Source organism: Hypanus sabinus, unplaced genomic scaffold (genome assembly GCF_030144855.1).
Source record: "Hypanus sabinus isolate sHypSab1 unplaced genomic scaffold, sHypSab1.hap1 H_6, whole genome shotgun sequence".
Taxonomy (NCBI): Eukaryota; Metazoa; Chordata; class Chondrichthyes; order Myliobatiformes; family Dasyatidae; genus Hypanus; species Hypanus sabinus.
In genome coordinates this window covers 426,966-451,799 of record NW_026779047.1, presented here as the reverse complement: position 1 = coordinate 451,799, position 24,834 = coordinate 426,966, and the positions used below count along the sequence as shown (strand labels likewise).

Genomic DNA, 24,834 nt, shown 5'->3' with positions numbered 1-24,834 from the left:
CCATCTTGGGTACTAGCCTACAAAATACCCAGAACATCTTAAGGGAGCAGTGTCTCAGAAAGGCAGTGTCCATTATTAAGGACCCCCAGCACCCAGGGCATACCCTTTTCTCACTGTTACCATCAGGTAGGAGGTACAGAAGCCTGAAGGCACACACTCAGTGATTCAGAAACAGCTTCTTCCCCTCTGCCATTCGATTCCTAAATGGACAATTAAGCTTTGGACACTACCTCACTTTTTTTTAATATACAGTGTTTCTGTTTCTTCACATTTTTAAATAACCTATTCAATATACGTAATTGTTTACATGTTTACTTATTATGTTTAATTTTATTTATTTATTTATTCTCTCTCTGCTAGATTATGCTGCTAAGTTAACAAATTTCACGTCACAAACCTGATTCTGATTTAAAATGCCCTTGGATGGGTAGGAAGGGTTTACAGGGGTATGGGTTGAAGAGGGGTGAATGACGCCAGTTCAGGTGAGCATCTTTCAGCTTGAACAGGCTGGGGGGAAGAGCTTGCACTTCCCACAGAGGGAGTGCAGCAACGATCCACCGGTCTGTTTCCCAGGACTCTGCTACAAGGAGAAATTGGGTAATAAGTATCTGAAGTATATTTATTAAATAAGTGTGCAAAAAGAGAATCAAGTCAAGTCAACTTTTATTGTCATTTCGACCATAACTGCTAGTACAGTGCATAGTAAAAATGAGACAATGTTTTTCAGAACCATGGTGTTACATCATGACACAGTACAAAAACTAGACTGAACCACATAATTTTAAAAAACACAGAGAAAGTTATGCTAGACTACAGACCTACACTGGACTGCATAAAGTGCACAAATCAGTGCAAGCATTACAATAAATAATAAACAGGACAGTAGGGCAGTAAGGTGTCAGTCCAGGCTCTGGGTATTGAGGAGTCTGATGGCTTGGGGGAAGAAACTGTTACATAGTCTGGTCGTGAGAGCCCGAATGTTTTGGAGCCTTTTCCCAGATGGCAGGAGGGAGAAGAGTTTGTATGAGGGGTGCATGGGGTCCTTCATAATGCTGTTTCCTTTGCGGATGCAGCGTGTAGTGTAGTCAGCACATTTTTCCCGGGGTTGGGGGGGGGTTTGGTTAATAGAGGAGGGTTTCAGTTTAAGGTGATGGGAGGATGTGGGAGTTATTTTTTTTACAGGTAGATGGTAGGTGATTGGAAGGAATGTTCCCTCTAATTTGTAATGACCAGTGTGCGCAAAAATCTCATGCTGTGCCCAGTGACAACGTGTGTGAACTGAATTTTATGTAGAGAGGTATTCATTTTAACATTTAGCAAAACAGCGTCAACAAAACTTTGATCTCTTCTCGGACTGATTTTTTCACCCGCGCTCCTCTGCAAGCTCACAAAACATACGTAGTAGTCCTGAAGGGTTTTGTCGCCGAAGGTTTTGCTTGTCCATACATGATTTGCTTGCTAAATGACACTTTCAAGTTTCCAAATATCACCCCGCTCGCAAATTCTCCAGCAACTTTTGCATCACTACAGGTAACACCAGTTTCTGAATTGGACATAAATCATCGCAAACTCCATGTTGTCCGCATCAGAAGCAGGAAAAGGAAATGTGATTGTGTACGATCATGAACTATATCTAACATGCCAATGAGTTGGGGGGTGACGACGTTTTGTTTCAATTCCTTTGTGCACACACGCACACCTTAGAGGGAACATTGTAAGAGGCAGATACATTAGGGGCATTAAAATACTCAGATAAGCACATGGATGATAGAAAAATGGAGGGTCATGGAAGAGGAAAGAGCTAAATTGATATTGGACGGGGTTAAAAGGTTAGCACAACCTGGTGGACTGAAGGGCCTGTTCTACATCCTCTGATCTCCGGTCTGGCTTCTAAGTTCTCCGCTGCTCTGTAACTGGGAGGTGGCAGCTGAGGAAAATGCGTTGTGCTAACGTGGGACAGGGAGTTGTAAAGTTGTTCTAAAGTTGTGCACCTTGAGAACAGGGAGTGAGTAACTGGCAGTGTTCTCAAGGGTTTCACTTTACATTCACAGGTAGGGCCGAGAAACAGTCATGGAGAAAGTCAGCTTGAAAGGGAATGAGGAACAACTCCCCATCCAGGTGAGTACTGAGGACGTTACCCTCTCCATGATTTATCCTGCCCTCTTTCCGTCCCACACCAGCAATCCCATCCTGTTCAAGCTCTCGAGGGAGAGCTCCATTGTCTGAGGTGCCTTTCTAATGAAAGGTCTTGATGGAGTGGAAGTGCAGAGGACGTTCCCATTAGTGGGAGAAGCTAGGGCCAGTGGGCAAAGGCTCAGAATACAAGGACACCCCTTTAAACAGAGCTGAGGAGGAATTTCTTTAGCCAGAGGGCGGTGAGTCTGGAATTCATTGCCACAGCTGGTTGTTGAGGCCCAGTCATTGAGTATTTAAAGTGGAGGCTGATTAGTAAGGGCTTCAAAGGTCGTGGGGAGATGGCAGGAGAACGGAGTTGTGAGAGAAAATCAGCCAGCCGTTATGGAATGACAGAGCAGACAATGGGCAGAATGGCCTAATTCTGCCCCTATGTCTTAAGGCCTCATGATTTTTGAATAACCCCCCCCCCCCCAGATATGCTGCAGCATTTAATGGGCAGATGTCAATGAAAATATGACGAACAATATGTGTACAGCTTGATCCCACAGAATGCAGATTTCGAATTATACTTCTGGCTCGCTCAGTGCAGAGATAAATACTTTGTTTTCACACACTGGTTCATGGAAGTGACCGGGCAAATCTCAGAGAAAAGACTTCACCTCTGGTGGTGCAGCTCTCCCTCGGTATGGCACTAAAATGTTTGATCCTCCTGTTTGTTCCCCAATCTATTTTCAGACTGTATGTGTGTGTGTGTGTGTGTGTGAGATTGCACATCTTTCTCTCTCTCTGTCAGTCTGTCTGTCCCTCTCCCTCTCTCTTTTGCCCCCTCCCTCTCGCCCTCACACACACACCACTTCCCAACTGGCCCATTACAAAAGCACACTTCTCTTCTAACATCTCCTGCAGAGAATCAGGCCAGAGTTTGCTTGATGGCATTCTTATGCTGTGCTGTGCCACGTTAAAGGGTTCGCTCAGGAAAGTTTCTCGCCCCCTGAAGCTGGTTCCACTGCTTTTGTCTGTCACCCATCACTGCCCTTGCCCTTCACCCATCACTGCCCTTGCCCTTCACCCATCACCCATCACTGCCCTTGTCCTTCACCCATCACCCATCACTGCCCTTGTCCTTCACCCATCACTGCCCTTGTCCACCCATCACTGCCCTTGTCCTTCACCCATCACTGCCCTTGCCCTTCACCCATCACCCATCACTGCCCTTGTCCTTCACCCATCAGTGCCCTTGCCCTTCACCCATCACCCATCACTGCCCTTGTCCTTCACCCATCACCCATCACTGCCCTTGCCCTTCACCCATCACTGCCCTTGCCCTTCACCCATCACCCATCACTGCCCTTGCCCTTCACCCATCACCCATCACTGCCCTTGCCCTTCACCCATCACCCATCACTGCCCTTGCCCTTCACCCATCACCCATCACTGCCCTTGTCCTTCACCCATCACTGCCCTTGTCCACCCATCACTGCCCTTGTCCTTCACCCATCACTGCCCTTGTCCACCCATCACTGCCCTTGCCCTTCACCCATCACTGCCCTTGCCCTTCACCCATCACTGCTCTTGCCCTTCACCCATCACTGCCCTTGTCCTTCACCCATCACTGCCCTTCACCCATCACTGCCCTTGTCCTTCACCCATCACTGCCCTTGTCCTTCACCCATCACTGCCCTTGCCCTTCACCCATCACTGCCCTTGTCCTTCACCCATCACTGCCCTTGTCCTTCACCCATCACCCATCACTGCCCTTGCCCTTCACCCATCACTGCCCTTGTCCACCCATCACTGCCCTTGCCCTTCACTCATCACTGCCCTTGTCCTTCACCCATCACTGCCCTTGTCCTTCACCCATCACCCATCACTGCCCTTGTCCTTCACCCATCACTGCCCTTCACCCATCACTGCCCTTGCCCTTCACCCATCACTGCCCTTGTCCTTCACCCATCACTGCCCTTGTCCTTCACCCATCACTGCCCTTGTCCTTCACCCATCACTGCCCTTGTCCTTCACCCATCACTGCCCTTGTCCTTCACCCATCACTGCCCTTGTCCTTCACCCATCACTGCCCTTGCCCTTCACCCATCACTGCCCTTGTCCTTCACCCATCACTGCCCTTCACCCATCACTGCTCTTGTCCTTCACCCATCACTGCCCTTGCCCTTCACCCATCACTGCCCTTGTCCTTCACCCATCACCCATCACTGCCCTTGCCCTTCACCCATCACTGCCCTTGCCCTTCACCCATCACTGCCCTTGTCCTTCACCCATCACTGCCCTTGTCCACCCATCACTGCCCTTGTCCTTCACCCATCACTGCCCTTGTCCTTCACCCATCACTGCCCTTGTCCACACATCACTGCCCTTGCCCTTCACCCATCACTGCCCTTGTCCTTCACCCATCTCCCATCACTGCCCTTGCCCTTCACCCATCACTGCCCTTGTCCTTCACCCATCACTGCCCTTGTCCTTCACCCATCACTGCCCTTGCCCTTCACCCATCACTGCCCTTGCCCTTCACCCATCACTGCCCTTGTCCTTCACCCATCACTGCCCTTGTCCTTCACCCTTCACTGCCCTTGTCCTTCACCCATCACTGCCCTTGCCCTTCACCCATCACTGCCCTTGTCCTTCACCCATCACTGCCCTTGTCCTTCACCCATCACTGCCCTTGTCCTTCACCCATAACTGCCCTTGTCCTTCACCCATCACTGCCCTTGTCCTTCACCCTTCACTGCCCTTGTCCTTCACCCATCACTGCCCTTGCCCTTCACCCATCACTGCCCTTGTCCTTCACCCATCACTGCCCTTGTCCTTCACCCATCACTGCCCTTGCCCTTCACCCATAACTGCCCTTCACCCATCACTGCCCTTGCCCTTCACCCATCACTGCCCTTGCCCTTCACCCATCACTGCCCTTGCCCTTCACCCATCACTGCCCTTGTCCTTCACCCATCACTGCCCTTGTCCTTCACCCATCACTGCCCTTGTCCTTCACCCATCACTGCCCTTGTCCTTCACCCATCACTGCCCTTGTCCTTCACCCATCACTGCCCTTGCCCTTCACCCATCACTGCCCTTGCCCTTCACCCATCACTGCCCTTGCCCTTCACCCATCACTGCCCTTGTCCGTCACCCATCACTGCCCTTCTCCTTCACCCATCACTGCCCTTGTCCACCCATCACTGCCCTTGTCCTTCACCCATCACTGCCCTTGTCCACCCATCACTGCCCTTGTCCTTCACCCATCACTGCCCTTGTCCACCCATCACTGCCCTTGTCCTTCACCCATCACTGCCCTTGCCCTTCACCCATCACTGCCCTTGCCCTTCACCCATCACTGCCCTTGCCCTTCACCCATCACTGCCCTTGTCCTTCACCCATCACTGCCCTTGCCCTTCACCCATCACTGCCCTTGTCCACCCATCACTGCCCTTGTCCTTCACCCATCACTGCCCTTGCCCTTCACCCATCACTGCCCTTGCCCTTCACCCATCACTGCCCTTGCCCTTCACCCATCACTGCCCTTGTCCTTCACCCATCACTGCCCTTGTCCTTCACCCATCACTGCCCTTGTCCTTCACCCATCACTGACCTTGCCCTTCACCCATCACCCATCACTGCCCTTGTCCTTCACCCATCACTGCCCTTCACCCATCACTGCCCTTGTCCTTCACCCATCACTGCCCTTGTCCTTCACCCATCACTGCCCTTGCCCTTCACCCATCACTGCCCTTGCCCTTCACCCATCACTGCCCTTGTCCTTCACCCATCACTGCCCTTGCCCTTCACCCATCACTGCCCTTGTCCTTCACCCATCACCCATCACTGCCCTTGTCCTTCACCCATCACTGCCCTTCACCCATCACCCATCACTGCCCTTGTCCTTCACCCATCACTGCCCTTCACCCATCACTGCCCTTGTCCTTCACCCATCACTGCCCTTGTCCTTCACCCATCACTGCCCTTGCCCTTCACCCATCACTGCCCTTGCCCTTCACCCATCACTGCCCTTGTCCTTCACCCATCACTGCCCTTGTCCTTCACCCATCACTGCCCTTGCCCTTCACCCATCACTGCCCTTGTCCTTCACCCATCACTGCCCTTGTCCACCCATCACTGCCCTTGTCCTTCACCCATCACTGCCCTTGTCCTTCACCCATCACTGCCCTTGTCCACCCATCACTGCCATTGCCCTTCACCCATCACTGCCCTTGTCCTTCACCCATCACCCATCACTGCCCTTGCCCTTCACCCATCACTGCCCTTGTCCTTCACCCATCACTGCCCTTGTCCTTCACCCATCACTGCCCTTGCCCTTCACCCATCACTGCCCTTGCCCTTCACCCATCACTGCCCTTGTCCTTCACCCATCACTGCCCTTGCCCTTCACCCATCACTGCCCTTGCCCTTCACCCATCACTGCCCTTGTCCTTCACCCATCACTGCCCTTGTCCTTCACCCATCACTGCCCTTGCCCTTCACCCATCACTGCCCTTCACCCATCACTGCCCTTGCCCTTCACCCATCACTGCCCTTGTCCACCCATCACTGCCCTTGTCCTTCACCCATCACTGCCCTTGCCCTTCACCCATCACTGCCCTTGCCCTTCACCCATCACTGCCCTTGTCCTTCACCCATCACTGCCCTTGTCCTTCACCCATCACTGCCCTTGTCCTTCAACCATCACTGCCCTTGCCCTTCACCCATCACTGCCCTTGTCCTTCACCCATCACCCATCACTGCCCTTGCCCTTCACCCATCACTGCCCTTGCCCTTCACCCATCACTGCCCTTGTCCTTCACCCATCACTGCCCTTGTCCTTCAACCATCACTGCCCTTGCCCTTCACCCATCACTGCCCTTGTCCTTCAACCATCACTGCCCTTGCCCTTCACCCATCACTGCCCTTGTCCTTCACCCATCACCCATCACTGCCCTTGCCCTTCACCCATCACTGCCCTTGCCCTTCACCCATCACTGCCCTTGTCCTTCACCCATCACTGCCCTTGTCCTTCACCCATCACTGCCCTTGTCCACCCATCACTGCCCTTGTCCTTCACCCATCACTGCCCTTGCCCTTCACCCATCACTGCCCTTGCCCTTCACCCATCACTGCCCTTGCCCTTCACCCATCACTGCCCTTGTCCTTCACCCATCACTGCCCTTGTCCTTCACCCATCACTGCTCTTGTCCTTCACCCATCACTGCCCTTGCCCTTCACCCGTCACTGCCCTTGTCCACCCATCACTGCCCTTGCCCTTCACCCATCACTGCCCTTTTCCTTCACCCATCACTGCCCTTGCCCTTCACCCATCACTGCCCTTGTCCTTCACCCATCACTGCTCTTGTCCTTCACCCATCACTGCCCTTGTCCTTCACCCATCACTGCCCTTGTCCTTCAACCATCACTGCCCTTGTCCTTCACCCATCACCCATCACTGCCCTTGTCCTTCACCCATCACTGCCCTTGTCCTTCACCCATCACTGCCCTTGTCCTTCACCCATCACCCATCACTGCCCTTGCCCTTCACCCATCACTGCCCTTGTCCTTCACCCATCACTGACCTTGTCCTTCACCCATCACTGCCCTTGTCCTTCACCCATCACTGCCCTTGTCCTTCACCCATCACTGCCCTTGTCCTTCACCCATCACTGCCCTTGTCCTTCACCCATCACTGCCCTTGTCCACCCATCACTGCCCTTGTCCTTCACCCATCACTGCCCTTGCCCTTCACCCATCACTGCCCTTGCCCTTCACCCATCACTGCCCTTGTCCTTCACCCATCACTGCCCTTGTCCTTCACCCATCACTGCCCTTGTCCTTCACCCATCACTGCCCTTGCCCTTCACCCATCACCCAGCACTGCCCTTGTCCTTCACCCATCACTGCCCTTGTCCTTCACCCATAACTGCCCTTGTCCACCCATCACTGCCCTTGTCCACCCATCACTGCCCTTGTCCTTCACCTATCACTGCCCTTGCCCTTCACCCATCACTGCCCTTGTCCACCCATCACTGCCCTTGTCCACCCATCACTGCCCTTGTCCTTCACCCATCACTGCCCTTGCCCTTCACCCATCACTGCCCTTGTCCACCCATCACTGCCCTTGTCCTTCACCCATCACTGCCCTTGCCCTTCACCCATCACTGCCCTTGCCCTTCACCCATCACTGCCCTTGTCCACCCATCACTGCCATTGCCCTTCACCCATCACTGCCCTTGTCCTTCACCCATCACCCATCACTGCCCTTGCCCTTCACCCATCACTGCCCTTGTCCTTCACCCATCACTGCCCTTGTCCTTCACCCATCACTGCCCTTGCCCTTCACCCATCACTGCCCTTGTCCTTCACCCATCACCCATCACTGCCCTTGTCCTTCACCCATCACTGCCCTTGCCCTTCACCCATCACTGCCCTTCACCCATCACTGCCCTTGCCCTTCACCCATCACTGCCCTTGCCCTTCACCCATCACTGCCCTTGTCCTTCAACCATCACTGCCCTTGCCCTTCACCCATCACTGCCCTTGTCCTTCACCCATCACCCATCACTGCCCTTGCCCTTCACCCATCACTGCCCTTGCCCTTCACCCATCACTGCCCTTGTCCTTCACCCATCACTGCCCTTGTCCACCCATCACTGCCCTTGTCCTTCACCCATCACTGCCCTTGCCCTTCACCCATCACTGCCCTTGCCCTTCACCCATCACTGCCCTTGCCCTTCACCCATCACTGCCCTTGTCCTTCACCCATCACTGCTCTTGTCCTTCACCCATCACTGCCCTTGTCCTTCACCCATCACTGCCCTTGTCCTTCAACCATCACTGCCCTTGCCCTTCACCCATCACCCATCACTGCCCTTGTCCTTCACCCATCACTGCCCTTGTCCTTCACCCATCACTGCCCTTGCCCTTCACCCATCACTGCCCTTGTCCTTCACCCATCACTGCCCTTGTCCTTCACCCATCACTGCCCTTGTCCTTCACCCATCACTGCCCTTGTCCTTCACCCATCACTGCCCTTGTCCTTCACCCATCACTGCCCTTGTCCTTCACCCATCACTGCCCTTGTCCACCCATCACTGCCCATGTCCTTCACCCATCACTGCCCTTGCCCTTCACCCATCACTGCCCTTGCCCTTCACCCATCACTGCCCTTGCCCTTCACCCATCACTGCCCTTGTCCTTCACCCATCACTGCCCTTGTCCTTCACCCATCACTGCCCTTGTCCTTCACCCATCACTGCCCTTGCCCTTCACCCATCACCCATCACTGCCCTTGTCCTTCACCCATCACTGCCCTTGTCCTTCACCCATAACTGCCCTTGTCCACCCATCACTGCCCTTGTCCACCCATCACTGCCCTTGCCCTTCACCCATCACTGCCCTTGTCCACCCATCACTGCCCTTGTCCACCCATCACTGCCCTTGTCCTTCACCCATCACTGCCCTTGCCCTTCACCCATCACTGCCCTTGTCCACCCATCACTGCCCTTGTCCTTCACCCATCACTGCCCTTGCCCTTCACCCATCACTGCCCTTGCCCTTCACCCATCACTGCCCTTGTCCACCCATCACTGCCCTTGTCCTTCACCCATCACTGCCCTTGTCCTTCACCCATCACTGCCCTTGTCCACCCATCACTGCCCTTGCCCTTCACCCATCACTGCCCTTGCCCTTCACCCATCACTGCCCTTGTCCTTCACCCATCACTGCCCTTGCCCTTCACCCATCACTGCCCTTGCCCTTCACCCATCACTGCCCTTGTCCTTCACCCATCACTGCCCTTGTCCTTCACCCATCACTGCCCTTGTCCTTCACCCATCACTGCCCTTGTCCTTCACCCATCACTGCCCTTGTCCACCCATCACTGCCCTTGTCCACCCATCACTGCCCTTGTCCTTCACCCATCACTGCCCTTGTCCACCCATCACTGCCCTTGCCCTTCACCCATCACTGCCCTTGCCCTTCACCCATCACTGCCCTTGTCCACCCATCACTGCCCTTGTCCTTCACCCATCACTGCCCTTGCCCTTCACCCATCACTGCCCTTGTCCTTCACCCATCACTGCCCTTGACCTTCACCCATCACTGCCCTTGCCCTTCACCCATCACTGCCCTTGTCCTTCACCCATCACTGCCCTTGTCCTTCACCCATCACTGCCCTTGTCCTTCACCCATCACTGCCCGTCCTTCACCCATCACTGCCCCTGTCCTTCACCCATCACTGCCCTTGTCCTTCACCCATCACTGCCCTTGCCCTTCACCCATCACTGCCCTTGTCCTTCACCCATCACTGCCCTTGTCCTTCACCCATCACTGCCCTTGTCCTTCACCCATCACTGCCCTTGTCCACCCATCACTGCCCTTGCCCTTCACCCATCACTGCCCTTGTCCTTCACCCATCACTGCCCTTGTCCACCCATCACTGCCCTTGTCCTTCACCCATCACTGCCCTTGCCCTTCACCCATCACTGCCCTTGTCCTTCACCCATCACTGCCCTTGCCCTTCACCCATCACTGCCCTTGCCCTTCACTCATCACTGCCCTTGTCCTTCACCCATCACTGCCCTTGCCCTTCACCCATCACTGCCCTTGTCCTTCACCCTTCACCCATCACTGCCCTTGCCCTTCACCCTTCACCCATCATTGCCCTTGTCCTTCACCCTTCACCCATCACTACCCTTGCCCTTCACCCATCACTGCCCTTGTCCTTCACCCATCACTGCCCTTGTCCACCCATCACTGCCCTTGTCCTTCACCCATCACTGCCCTTGCCCTTCACCCATCACTGCCCTTGTCCTTCACCCATCACTGCCCTTGCCCTTCACCCATCACTGCCCTTGCCCTTCACCCATCACTGCCCTTGCCCTTCACCCATCACTGCCCTTGCCCTTCACCCATCACTGCCCTTGTCCTTCACCCATCACTGCCCTTGCCCTTCACCCATCACTGCCCTTGTCCTTCACCCTTCACCCATCACTGCCCTTGCCCTTCACCCTTCACCCATCATTGCCCTTGTCCTTCACCCTTCACCCATCACTACCCTTGCCCTTCATCCATCACTGCCCTTGCCCTTCACACATCACTGCCCTTGCCCTTCACCCATCACTGCCCTTGCCCTTCACCCATCACTGCCCTTGTCCACCCATCACTGCCCTTGACCTTCACCCATCACTGCCCTTGCCCTTCACCCATCACTGCCCTTGCCCTTCACCCATCACTGCCCTTGCCCTTCACCCATCACTGCCCTTGTCCACCCATCACTGCCCTTGTCCTTCACCCATCACCCATCACTGCCCTTGTCCTTCACCCATCACTGCCCTTGTCCTTCACCCATCACTGCCCTTGCCCTTCACCCATCACTGCCCTTCACCCATCACTGCCCTTGCCCTTCACCCATCACTGCCCTTGTCCTTCAACCATCACTGCCCTTGTCCACCCATCACTGCCCTTGCCCTTCACCCATCACTGCCCTTCACCCATCACTGCCCTTGCCCTTCACCCATCACTGCCCTTGTCCTTCAACCATCACTGCCCTTGTCCACCCATCACTGCCCTTGCCCTTCACCCATCACTGCCCTTGTCCTTCAACCATCACTGCCCTTGTCCACCCATCACTGCCCTTGTCCTTCACCCATCACTGCCCTTCTCCTTCACCCATCACTGCCCTTGTCCACCCATCACTGCCCTTGTCCTTCACCCATCACTGCCCTTGCCCTTCACCCATCACTGCCCTTGCCCTTCACCCATCACTGCCCTTGCCCTTCACCCATCACTGCCCTTGTCCTTCACCCATCACTGCCCTTGTCCTTCACCCATCACTGCCCTTGTCCTTCACCCATCACTGCCCTTGTCCTTCACCCATCACTGCCCTTGTCCTTCACCCATCACTGCCCTTGCCCTTCACCCATCACCCATCACTGCCCTTGTCCTTCACCCATCACTGCCCTTCACCCATCACTGCCCTTGTCCTTCACCCATCACTGCCCTTGTCCTTCACCCATCACTGCCCTTGCCCTTCACCCATCACTGCCCTTGCCCTTCACCCATCACTGCCCTTGTCCTTCACCCATCACTGCCCTAGCCCTTCACCCATCACTGCCCTAGCCCTTCACCCATCACTGCCCTTGTCCTTCACCCATCACTGCCCTTCACCCATCACTGCCCTTGCCCTTCACCCATCACTGCCCTTGTCCTTCACCCATCACTGCCCTTGTCCTTCACCCATCACTGCCCTTGCCCTTCACCCATCACTGCCCTTGTCCTTCACCCATCACCCATCACTGCCCTTGCCCTTCACCCATCACTGCCCTTGCCCTTCACCCATCACTGCCCTTGTCCTTCACCCATCACTGCCCTTGTCCACCCATCACTGCCCTTGTCCTTCACCCATCACTGCCCTTGTCCTTCACCCATCACTGCCCTTGTCCACCCATCACTGCCATTGCCCTTCACCCATCACTGCCCTTGTCCTTCACCCATCACCCATCACTGCCCTTGCCCTTCACCCATCACTGCCCTTGTCCTTCACCAATCACTGCCCTTGTCCTTCACCCATCACTGCCCTTGCCCTTCACCCATCACTGCCCTTGCCCTTCACCCATCACTGCCCTTGTCCTTCACCCATCACCCATCACTGCCCTTGTCCTTCACCCATCACTGCCCTTGCCCTTCACCCATCACTGCCCTTCACCCATCACTGCCCTTGCCCTTCACCCATCACTGCCCTTGCCCTTCACCCATCACTGCCCTTGTCCACCCATCACTGCCCTTGTCCTTCACCCATCACTGCCCTTGCCCTTCACCCATCACTGCCCTTGCCCTTCACCCATCACTGCCCTTGTCCACCCATCACTGCCCTTGTCCTTCACCCATCACTGCCCTTGTCCTTCACCCATCACTGCCCTTGTCCACCCATCACTGCCCTTGCCCTTCACCCATCACTGCCCTTGCCCTTCACCCATCACTGCCCTTGTCCTTCACCCATCACTGCCCTTGCCCTTCACCCATCACTGCCCTTGCCCTTCACCCATCACTGCCCTTGTCCTTCACCCATCACTGCCCTTGTCCTTCACCCATCACTGCCCTTGTCCTTCACCCATCACTGCCCTTGTCCTTCACCCATCACTGCCCTTGTCCACCCATCACTGCCCTTGTCCACCCATCACTGCCCTTGTCCTTCACCCATCACCCATCACTGCCCTTGCCCTTCACCCATCACTGCCCTTGCCCTTCACCCATCACTGCCCTTGCCCTTCACCCATCACTGCCCTTGTCCTTCACCCATCACTGCCCTTGTCCTTCACCCATCACTGCCCTTGTCCACCCATCACTGCCCTTGTCCTTCACCCATCACTGCCCTTGCCCTTCACCCATCACTGCCCTTGCCCTTCACCCATCACTGCCCTTGCCCTTCACCCATCACTGCTCTTGTCCTTCACCCATCACTGCCCTTGTCCTTCACCCATCACTGCCCTTGTCCTTCACCCATCACTGCCCTTGCCCTTCACCCATCACCCATCACTGCCCTTGTCCTTCACCCATCACTGCCCTTGTCCTTCACCCATCACTGCCCTTGCCCTTCACCCATCACTGCCCTTGTCCTTCACCCATCACTGCCCTTGTCCTTCACCCATCACTGCCCTTGTCCTACACCCATCACTGCCCTTGTCCTTCACCCATCACTGCCCTTGTCCTTCACCCATCACCCATCACTGCCCTTGTCCTTCACCCATCACTGCCCTTGTCCTTCACCCATCACTGCCCTTGTCCTTCACCCATCACTGCCCTTGTCCTTCACCCATCACTGCCCTTGTCCTTCACCCATCACTGCCCTTGTCCACCCATCACTGCCCTTGTCCTTCACCCATCACTGCCCTTGCCCTTCACCCATCACTGCCCTTGCCCTGCACCCATCACTGCCCTTGTCCTTCACCCATCACTGCCCTTGTCCTTCACCCATCACTGCCCTTGTCCTTCACCCATCACTGCCCTTGTCCTTCACCCATCACTGCCCTTGTCCACCCATCACTGCCCTTGTCCTTCACCCATCACTGCCCTTGCCCTTCACCCATCACTGCCCTTGCCCTGCACCCATCACTGCCCTTGTCCTTCACCCATCACTGCCCTTGTCCTTCACCCATCACTGCCCTTGTCCTTCACCCATCACTGCCCTTGCCCTTCACCCATCACCCATCACTGCCCTTGTCCTTCACCCATCACTGCCCTTGTCCTTCACCCATCACTGCCCTTGTCCACCCATCACTGCCCTTGTCCACCCATCACTGCCCTTGTCCTTCACCCATCACTGCCCTTGCCCTTCACCCATCACTGCCCTTGTCCACCCATCACTGCCCTTGTCCTTCACCCATCACTGCCCTTGCCCTTCACCCATCACTGCCCTTGTCCACCCATCACTGCCCTTGTCCACCCATCACTGCCCTTGTCCACCCATCACTGCCCTTGTCCACCCATCACTGCCCTTGTCCTTCACCCATCACTGCCCTTGTCCTTCACCCATCACTGCCCTTGCCCTTCACTCATCACTGCCCTTGTCCACCCATCACTGCCCTTGTCCACCCATCACTGCCCTTGTCCACCCATCACTGCCCTTGTCCACCCATCACTGCCCTTGCCCTTCACCCATCACTGCCCTTGTCCACCCATCACTGCCCTTGCCCTTCACCCATCACTGCCCTTGCCCTTCACCCATCACTGCCCTTGTCCTTCACCCATCACTGCCCTTGCCCTTCACCCATCACTGCCCTTGCCCTTCACCCATCACTGCCCTTTTCCTTCACCCATCACTGCCCTTGTCCTTCACCCATCACTGCCCTTGTCCTTCACCCATCACTGCCCTTGTCCTTCACCCATCACTGCCCTTGTCCACCCATCACTGCCCTTGTCCACCCATCACTGCCCTTGTCCTTCACCCATCACTGCCCTTGTCCACCCATCACTGCCCTTGCCCTTCACCCATCACTGCCCTTGCCCTTCACCCATCACTGCCCTTGTCCACCCATCACTGCCCTTGTCCTTCACCCATCACTGCCCTTGCCCTTCACCCATCACTGCCCTTGTCCTTCACCCATCACTGCCCTTGTCCTTCACCCATCACTGCCCTTGCCCTTCACCCATCACTGCCCGTCCTTCACCCATCACTGCCCTTGTCCTTCACCCATCACTGCCCTTGTCCTTCACCCATCACTGCCCTTGTCCTTCACCCATCACTGCCCTTGTCCACCCATCACTGCCCTTGCCCTTCACCCATCACTGCCCTTGTCCTTCACCCATCACTGCCCTTGTCCTTCACCCATCACTGCCCTTGCCCTTCACCCATCACTGCCCTTGTCCTTCACCCATCACTGCCCTTGCCCTTCACCCATCACTGCCCTTGCCCTTCACCCATCACTGCCCTTGCCCTTCACCCATCACTGCCCTTGCCCTTCACCCATCACTGCCCTTGTCCTTCACCCATCACTGCCCTTGCCCTTCACCCATCACTGCCCTTGCCCTTCACCCATCACTGCCCTTGTCCTTCACCCATCACTGCCCTTGCCCTTCACCCTTCACCCATCATTGCCCTTGTCCTTCACCCTTCACCCATCACTGCCCTTGTCCTTCACCCTTCACCCATCACTACCCTTGCCCTTCACCCATCACTGCCCTTGCCCTTCACCCATCACTGCCCTTGTCCTTCACCCTTCACCCATCACTACCCTTGCCCTTCACACATCACTGCCCTTGCCCTTCACCCATCACTGCCCTTGCCCTTCACCCATCACCCATCATTGCCCTTGTCCTTCACCCTTCACCCATCACTACCCTTGCCCTTCACCCTTCACCCATCATTGCCCTTGTCCTTCACCCTTCACCCATCACTGCCCTTGCCCTTCACCCTTCACCCATCATTGCCCTTGTCCTTCACCCTTCACCCATCACTACCCTTGCCCTTCACACATCACTGCCCTTGCCCTTCACCCATCACTGCCCTTGCCCTTCACCCATCACTGCCCTTGTCCACCCATCACTGCCCTTGACCTTCACCCATCACTGCCCTTGCCCTTCACCCATCACTGCCCTTGCCCTTCACCCATCACTGCCCTTGCCCTTCACCCATCACTGCCCTTGTCCACCCATCACTGCCCTTGCCCTTCACCCATCACTGCCCTTGTCCTTCACCCATCACTGCCCTTGTCCTTCACCCATCACTGCCCTTGCCCTTCACCCATCACTGCCCGTCCTTCACCCATCACTGCCCTTGTCCTTCACCCATCACTGCCCTTGTCCTTCACCCATCACTGCCCTTGCCCTTCACCCATCACTGCCCTTGTCCTTCACCCATCACTGCCCTTGTCCTTCACCCATCACTGCCCTTGCCCTTCACCCATCACTGCCCGTCCTTCACCCATCACTGCCCTTGTCCTTCACCCATCACTGCCCTTGTCCTTCACCCATCACTGCCCTTGTCCTTCACCCATCACTGCCCTTGTCCACCCATCACTGCCCTTGCCCTTCACCCATCACTGCCCTTGTCCTTCACTCATCACTGCCCTTGTCCACCCATCACTGCCCTTGTCCTTCACCCATCACTGCCCTTGCCCTTCACCCATCACTGCCCTTGTCCTTCACCCATCACTGCCCTTGCCCTTCACCCATCACTGCCCTTGCCCTTCACCCATCACTGCCCTTGCCCTTCACCCATCACTGCCCTTGTCCTTCACCCATCACTGCCCTTGCCCTTCACCCATCACTGCCCTTGCCCTTCACCCATCACTGCCCTTGTCCTTCACCCATCACTGCCCTTGTCCTTCACCCATCACTGCCCTTGTCCTTCACCCATCACTGCCCTTGTCCTTCACCCATCACTGCCCTTGTCCACCCATCACTGCCCTTGTCCACCCATCACTGCCCTTGTCCTTCACCCATCACTGCCCTTGTCCACCCATCACTGCCCTTGTCCTTCACCCATCACTGCCCTTGCCCTTCACCCATCACTGCCCTTGTCCTTCACCCATCACTGCCCTTGCCCTTCACCCATCACTGCCCTTGCCCTTCACCCATCACTGCCCTTGCCCTTCACCCATCACTGCCCTTGTCCTTCACCCATCACTGCCCTTGCCCTTCACCCATCACTGCCCTTGCCCTTCACCCATCACTGCCCTTGTCCTTCACCCATCACTGCCCTTGTCCTTCACCCATCACTGCCCTTGTCCTTCACCCATCACTGCCCTTGTCCTTCACCCATCACTGCCCTTGTCCACCCATCACTGCCCTTGTCCACCCATCACTGCCCTTGTCCTTCACCCATCACTGCCCTTGTCCACCCATCACTGCCCTTGCCCTTCACCCATCACTGCCCTTGCCCTTCACCCATCACTGCCCTTGTCCACCCATCACTGCCCTTGTCCTTCACCCATCACTGCCCTTGCCCTTCACCCATCACTGCCCTTGTCCTTCACCCATCACTGCCCTTGTCCTTCACCCATCACTGCCCTTGCCCTTCACCCATCACTGCCCGTCCTTCACCCATCACTGCCCTTGTCCTTCACCCATCACTGCCCTTGTCCTTCACCCATCACTGCCCTTGCCCTTCACCCATCACTGCCCTTGTCCTTCACCCATCACTGCCCTTGTCCTTCACCCATCACTGCCCTTGCCCTTCACCCATCACTGCCCGTCCTTCACCCATCACTGCCCTTGTCCTTCACCCATCACTGCCCTTGTCCTTCACCCATCACTGCCCTTGTCCTTCACCCATCACTGCCCTTGTCCACCCATCACTGCCCTTGCCCTTCACCCATCACTGCCCTTGTCCTTCACCCATCACTGCCCTTGTCCACCCATCACTGCCCTTGTCCTTCACCCATCACTGCCCTTGCCCTTCACCCATCACTGCCCTTGTCCTTCACCCATCACTGCCCTTGCCCTTCACCCATCACTGCCCTTGCCCTTCACCCATCACTGCCCTTGCCCTTCACCCATCACTGCCCTTGTCCTTCACCCATCACTGCCCTTGCCCTTCACCCATCACTGCCCTTGCCCTTCACCCATCACTGCCCTTGTCCTTCACCCATCACTGCCCTTGTCCTTCACCCATCACTGCCCTTGTCCTTCACCCATCACTGCCCTTGTCCTTCACCCATCACTGCCCTTGTCCTTCACCCATCACTGCCCTTGTCCTTCACCCATCACCCATCACTGCCCTTGTCCACCCATCACTGCCCTTGTCCACCCATCACTGCCCTTGTCCTTCACCCATCACTGCCCTTGTCCACCCATCACTGCCCTTGTCCTTCACCCATCACTGCCCTTGTCCTTCACCCATCACTGCCCTTGTCCACCCATCACTGCCCTTGCCCTTCACCCATCACTGCCCTTGCCCTTCACCCATCACTGCCCTTGCCCTTCACCCATCACTGCCCTTGCCCTTCACCCATCACTGCCCTTGCCCTTCACCCATCACTGCCCTTGTCCACCCATCACTGCCCTTGTCCTTCACCCATCACTGCCCTTGCCCTTCACCCATCACTGCCCTTGTCCTTCACCCATCACCCATCACTGCCCTTGTCCTTCACCCATCACTGCCCTTGTCCTTCACCCATCACTGCCCTTGCCCTTCACCCATCACCCATCACTGCCCTTGTCCTTCACCCATCACTGCCCTTGTCCTTCACCCATCACTGCCCTTGCCCTTCACCCATCACTGCCCGTCCTTCACCCATCACTGCCCTTGTCCTTCACCCATCACTGCCCTTGTCCTTCACCCATCACTGCCCTTGTCCTTCACCCATCACTGCCCTTGTCCACCCATCACTGCCCTTGCCCTTCACCCATCACTGCCCTTGTCCTTCACCCATCACTGCCCTTGTCCACCCATCACTGCCCTTGTCCTTCACCCATCACTGCCCTTGCCCTTCACCCATCACTGCCCTTGTCCTTCACCCATCACTGCCCTTGCCCTTCACCCATCACTGCCCTTGCCCTTCACCCATCACTGCCCTTGCCCTTCACCCATCACTGCCCTTGCCCTTCACCCATCACTGCCCTTGTCCTTCACCCATCACTGCCCTTGCCCTTCACCCATCACTGCCCTTGTCCTTCACCCTTCACCCATCACTGCCCTTGCCCTTCACCCTTCACCCATCATTGCCCTTGTCCTTCACCCTTCACCCATCACTACCCTTGCCCTTCACCCATCACTGCCCTTGCCCTTCACACATCACTGCCCTTGCCCTTCACCCATCACTGCCCTTGCCCTTCACCCATCACTGCCCTTGTCCACCCATCACTGCCCTTGACCTTCACCCATCACTGCCCTTGCCCTTCACCCATCACTGCCCTTGCCCTTCACCCATCACTGCCCTTGCCCTTCACCCATCACTGCCCTTGTCCACCCATCACTGCCCTTGTCCTTCACCCATCACTGCCCTTGCCCTTCACCCATCACTGCCCTTGTCCTTCACCCATCACTGCCCTTGTCCTTCACCCATCACTGCCCTTGTCCTTCACCCATCACTGCCCTTGCCCTTCACCCATCACTGCCCTTGTCCTTCAACCATCACTGCCCTTGTCCTTCACCCATCACTGCCCTTGCCCTTCACCCATCACTGCCCTTGTCCTTCACCCATCACCCATCACTGCCCTTGCCCTTCACCCATCACTGCCCTTGCCCTTCACCCATCACTGCCCTTGTCCTTCACCCATCACTGCCCTTGTCCACCCATCACTGCCCTTGTCCTTCACCCATCACTGCCCTTGTCCTTCACCCATCACTGCCCTTGCCCTTCACCCATCACTGCCCTTGTCCTTCACCCATCACTGCCCTTGTCCTTCACCCATCACTGCCCTTGTCCTTCACCCATCACTGCCCTTGTCCTTCACCCATCACTGCCCTTGTCCACCCATCACTGCCCTTGTCCTTCACCCATCACTGCCCTTGTCCTTCACCCATCACCCATCACTGCCCTTGTCCTTCACCCATCACTGCCCTTGTCCACCCATCACTGCCCTTGTCCTTCACCCATCACTGCCCTTGCCCTTCACCCATCACTGCCCTTGTCCTTCACCCATCACTGCCCTTGTCCTTCACCCATCACTGCCCTTGTCCACCCATCACTGCCATTGCCCTTCACCCATCACTGCCCTTGTCCTTCACCCATCACCCATCACTGCCCTTGCCCTTCACCCATCACTGCCCTTGTCCTTCACCCATCACTGCCCTTGTCCTTCACCCATCACTGCCCTTGCCCTTCACCCATCACTGCCCTTGCCCTTCACCCATCACTGCCCTTGTCCTTCACCCATCACCCATCACTGCCCTTGTCCTTCACCCATCACTGCCCTTGCCCTTCACCCATCACTGCCCTTCACCCATCACTGCCCTTGCCCTTCACCCATCACTGCCCTTGCCCTTCACCCATCACTGCCCTTGTCCTTCAACCATCACTGCCCTTGCCCTTCACCCATCACTGCCCTTGTCCTTCACCCATCACCCATCACTGCCCTTGCCCTTCACCCATCACTGCCCTTGCCCTTCACCCATCACTGCCCTTGTCCTTCACCCATCACTGCCCTTGTCCTTCACCCATCACTGCCCTTGTCCACCCATCACTGCCCTTGTCCTTCACCCATCACTGCCCTTGCCCTTCACCCATCACTGCCCTTGCCCTTCACCCATCACTGCCCTTGCCCTTCACCCATCACTGCCCTTGCCCTTCACCCATCACTGCCCTTGTCCTTCACCCATCACTGCTCTTGTCCTGCACCCATCACTGCCCTTGTCCTTCACCCATCACTGCCCTTGTCCTTCACCCATCACTGCCCTTGCCCTTCACCCATCACCCATCACTGCCCTTGTCCTTCACCCATCACTGCCCTTGTCCTTCACCCATCACTGCCCTTGCCCTTCACCCATCACTGCCCTTGTCCTTCACCCATCACCCATCACTGCCCTTGTCCTTCACCCATCACTGCCCTTGTCCTTCACCCATCACTGCCCTTGCCCTTCACCCATCACTGCCCTTGTCCTTCACCCATCACTGCCCTTGTCCTTCACCCATCACTGCCCTTGTCCTTCACCCATCACTGCCCTTGTCCTTCACCCATCACTGCCCTTGTCCTTCACCCATCACTGCCCTTGTCCTTCACCCATCACTGCCCTTGTCCACCCATCACTGCCCTTGTCCTTCACCCATCACTGCCCTTGCCCTTCACCCATCACTGCCCTTGTCCTTCACCCATCACTGCCCTTGTCCTTCACCCATCACTGCCCTTGTCCTTCACCCATCACTGCCCTTGTCCTTCACCCATCACTGCCCTTGCCCTTCACCCATCACCCATCACTGCCCTTGTCCTTCACCCATCACTGCCCTTGTCCTTCACCCATCACTGCCCTTGTCCACCCATCACTGCCCTTGTCCACCCATCACTGCCCTTGTCCTTCACCCATCACTGCCCTTGCCCTTCACCCATCACTGCCCTTGTCCACCCATCACTGCCCTTGTCCACCCATCACTGCCCTTGTCCTTCACCCATCACTGCCCTTGCCCTTCACCCATCACTGCCCTTGTCCACCCATCACTGCCCTTGTCCTTCACCCATCACTGCCCTTGCCCATCACCCATCACTGCCCTTGCCCTTCACCCATCACTGCCCTTGTCCACCCATCACTGCCCTTGTCCACCCATCACTGCCCTTGTCCTTCACCCATCACTGCCCTTGTCCTTCACCCATCACTGCCCTTGTCCTTCACCCATCACTGCCCTTGCCCTTCACCCATCACTGCCCTTGCCCTTCACCCATCACTGCCCTTGTCCTTCACCCATCACTGCCCTTGTCCACCCATCACTGCCCTTGTCCTTCACCCATCACTGCCCTTGCCCTTCACCCATCACTGCCCTTGTCCACCCATCACTGCCCTTGTCCTTCACCCATCACTGCCCTTGCCCTTCACCCATCACTGCCCTTGCCCTTCACCCATCACTGCCCTTGTCCTTCACCCATCACTGCCCTTGCCCTTCACCCATCACTGCCCTTGTCCTTCACCCATCACTGCCCTTGCCCTTCACCCATCACTGCCCTTGCCCTTCACCCATCACTGCCCTTGTCCTTCACCCATCACTGCCCTTGCCCTTCACCCATCACTGCCCTTGCCCTTCACCCATCACTGCCCTTGTCCTTCACCCATCACTGCCCTTGTCCTTCACCCATCACTGCCCTTGTCCTTCACCCATCACTGCCCTTGTCCTTCACCCATCACTGCCCTTGTCCACCCATCACTGCCCTTGTCCACTCATCACTGCCCTTGTCCACCCATCACTGCCCTTGCCCTTCACCCATCACTGCCCTTGCCCTTCACCCATCACTGCCCTTGTCCACCCATCACTGCCCTTGCCCTTCACCCATCACTGCCCTTGCCCTTCACCCATCACTGCCCTTGTCCTTCACCCATCACTGCCCTTGTCCTTCACCCATCACTGCCCTTGCCCTTCACCCATCACTGCCCTTGTCCTTCACCCATCACTGCCCGTCCTTCACCCATCACTGCCCTTGTCCTTCACCCATCACTGCCCTTGTCCTTCACCCATCACTGCCCTTGCCCTTCACCCATCACTGCCCTTGTCCTTCACCCATCACTGCCCTTGTCCTTCACCCATCACTGCCCTTGTCCTTCACCCATCACTGCCCTTGTCCACCCATCACTGCCCTTGCCCTTCACCCATCACTGCCCTTGTCCTTCACCCATCACTGCCCTTGTCCACCCATCACTGCCCTTGTCCTTCACCCATCACTGCCCTTGCCCTTCACACATCACTGCCCTTGTCCTTCACCCATCACTGCCCTTGCCCTTCACCCATCACTGCCCTTGTCCTTCACCCATCACTGCCCTTGTCCTTCACCCATCACTGCCCTTGCCCTTCACCCATCACTGCCCTTGTCCTTCACCCTTCACCCATCACTGCCCTTGCCCTTCACCCTTCACCCATCATTGCCCTTGTCCTTCACCCTTCACCCATCACTACCCTTGCCCTTCACCCATCACTGCCCTTGCCCTTCACACATCACTGCCCTTGCCCTTCACCCATCACTGCCCTTGCCCTTCACCCATCACTGCCCTTGTCCACCCATCACTGCCCTTGACCTTCACCCATCACTGCCCTTGCCCTTCACCCATCACTGCCCTTGCCCTTCACCCATCACTGCCCTTGCCCTTCACCCATCACTGCCCTTGTCCACCCATCACTGCCCTTGTCCTTCACCCATCACTGCCCTTGCCCTTCACCCATCACTGCCCTTGCCCTTCACCCATCACTGCCCTTGCCCTTCACCCATCACTGCCCTTGTCCACCCATCACTGCCCTTGTCCTTCACCCATCACTGCCCTTGTCCTTCACCCATCACTGCCCTTGTCCTTCACCCATCACTGCCCTTGCCCTTCACCCATCACTGCCCTTGTCCTTCACCCATCACTGCCCTTGTCCTTCACCCATCACTGCCCTTGTCCTTCACCCATCACTGCCCTTGCCCTTCACCCATCACTGCCCTTGTCCTTCACCCATCACCCATCACTGCCCTTGCCCTTCACCCATCACTGCCCTTGCCCTTCACCCATCACTGCCCTTGTCCTTCACCCATCACTGCCCTTGTCCACCCATCACTGCCCTTGTCCTTCACCCATCACTGCCCTTGTCCTTCACCCATCACTGCCCTTGTCCACCCATCACTGCCATTGCCCTTCACCCATCACTGCCCTTGTCCTTCACCCATCACCCATCACTGCCCTTGCCCTTCACCCATCACTGCCCTTGTCCTTCACCCATCACTGCCCTTGTCCTTCACCCATCACTGCCCTTGCCCTTCACCCATCACTGCCCTTGCCCTTCACCCATCACTGCCCTTGTCCTTCACCCATCACCCATCACTGCCCTTGCCCTTCACCCATCACTGCCCTTGTCCTTCACCCATCACCCATCACTGCCCTTGTCCTTCACCCATCACTGCCCTTGCCCTTCACCCATCACTGCCCTTCACCCATCACTGCCCTTGCCCTTCACCCATCACTGCCCTTGCCCTTCACCCATCACTGCCCTTGTCCTTCAACCATCACTGCCCTTGCCCTTCACCCATCACTGCCCTTGTCCTTCACCCATCACCCATCACTGCCCTTGCCCTTCACCCATCACTGCCCTTGCCCTTCACCCATCACTGCCCTTGTCCTTCACCCATCACTGCCCTTGTCCTTCACCCATCACTGCCCTTGTCCACCCATCACTGCCCTTGTCCTTCACCCATCACTGCCCTTGCCCTTCACCCATCACTGCCCTTGCCCTTCACCCATCACTGCCCTTGCCCTTCACCCATCACTGCCCTTGCCCTTCACCCATCACTGCTCTTGTCCTTCACCCATCACTGCCCTTGTCCACCCATCACTGCCCTTGCCCTTCACCCATCACCCATCACTGCCCTTGCCCTTCACCCATCACTGCCCTTGTCCTTCACCCATCACTGCCCTTGTCCTTCACCCATCACTGCCCTTGCCCTTCACCCATCACCCATCACTGCCCTTGTCCTTCACCCATCACTGCCCTTGTCCTTCACCCATCACTGCCCTTGCCCTTCACCCATCACTGCCCTTGTCCTTCACCCATCACTGCCCTTGCCCTTCACCCATCACTGCCCTTGTCCTTC

The 24,834-nt window shown here is 56.6% G+C and overlaps 1 protein-coding gene across 2 annotated transcripts in view; it reads left to right on the top strand.

Moving 5' to 3' along the window:
- Positions 1 to 24,834, top strand: part of LOC132386075 (protein LBH-like) — a 109,075-nt gene that overhangs the window by 18,259 nt on the left and 65,982 nt on the right. For both annotated transcript variants that reach the window (XM_059958365.1, XM_059958366.1), the window contains one exon: positions 2,052 to 2,118. In XM_059958365.1, coding sequence (XP_059814348.1) covers positions 2,071 to 2,118 — 48 coding nt within the window. In that variant the 5' untranslated portion in view covers positions 2,052 to 2,070. The remainder of the gene's footprint in view (positions 1 to 2,051; positions 2,119 to 24,834) is intronic.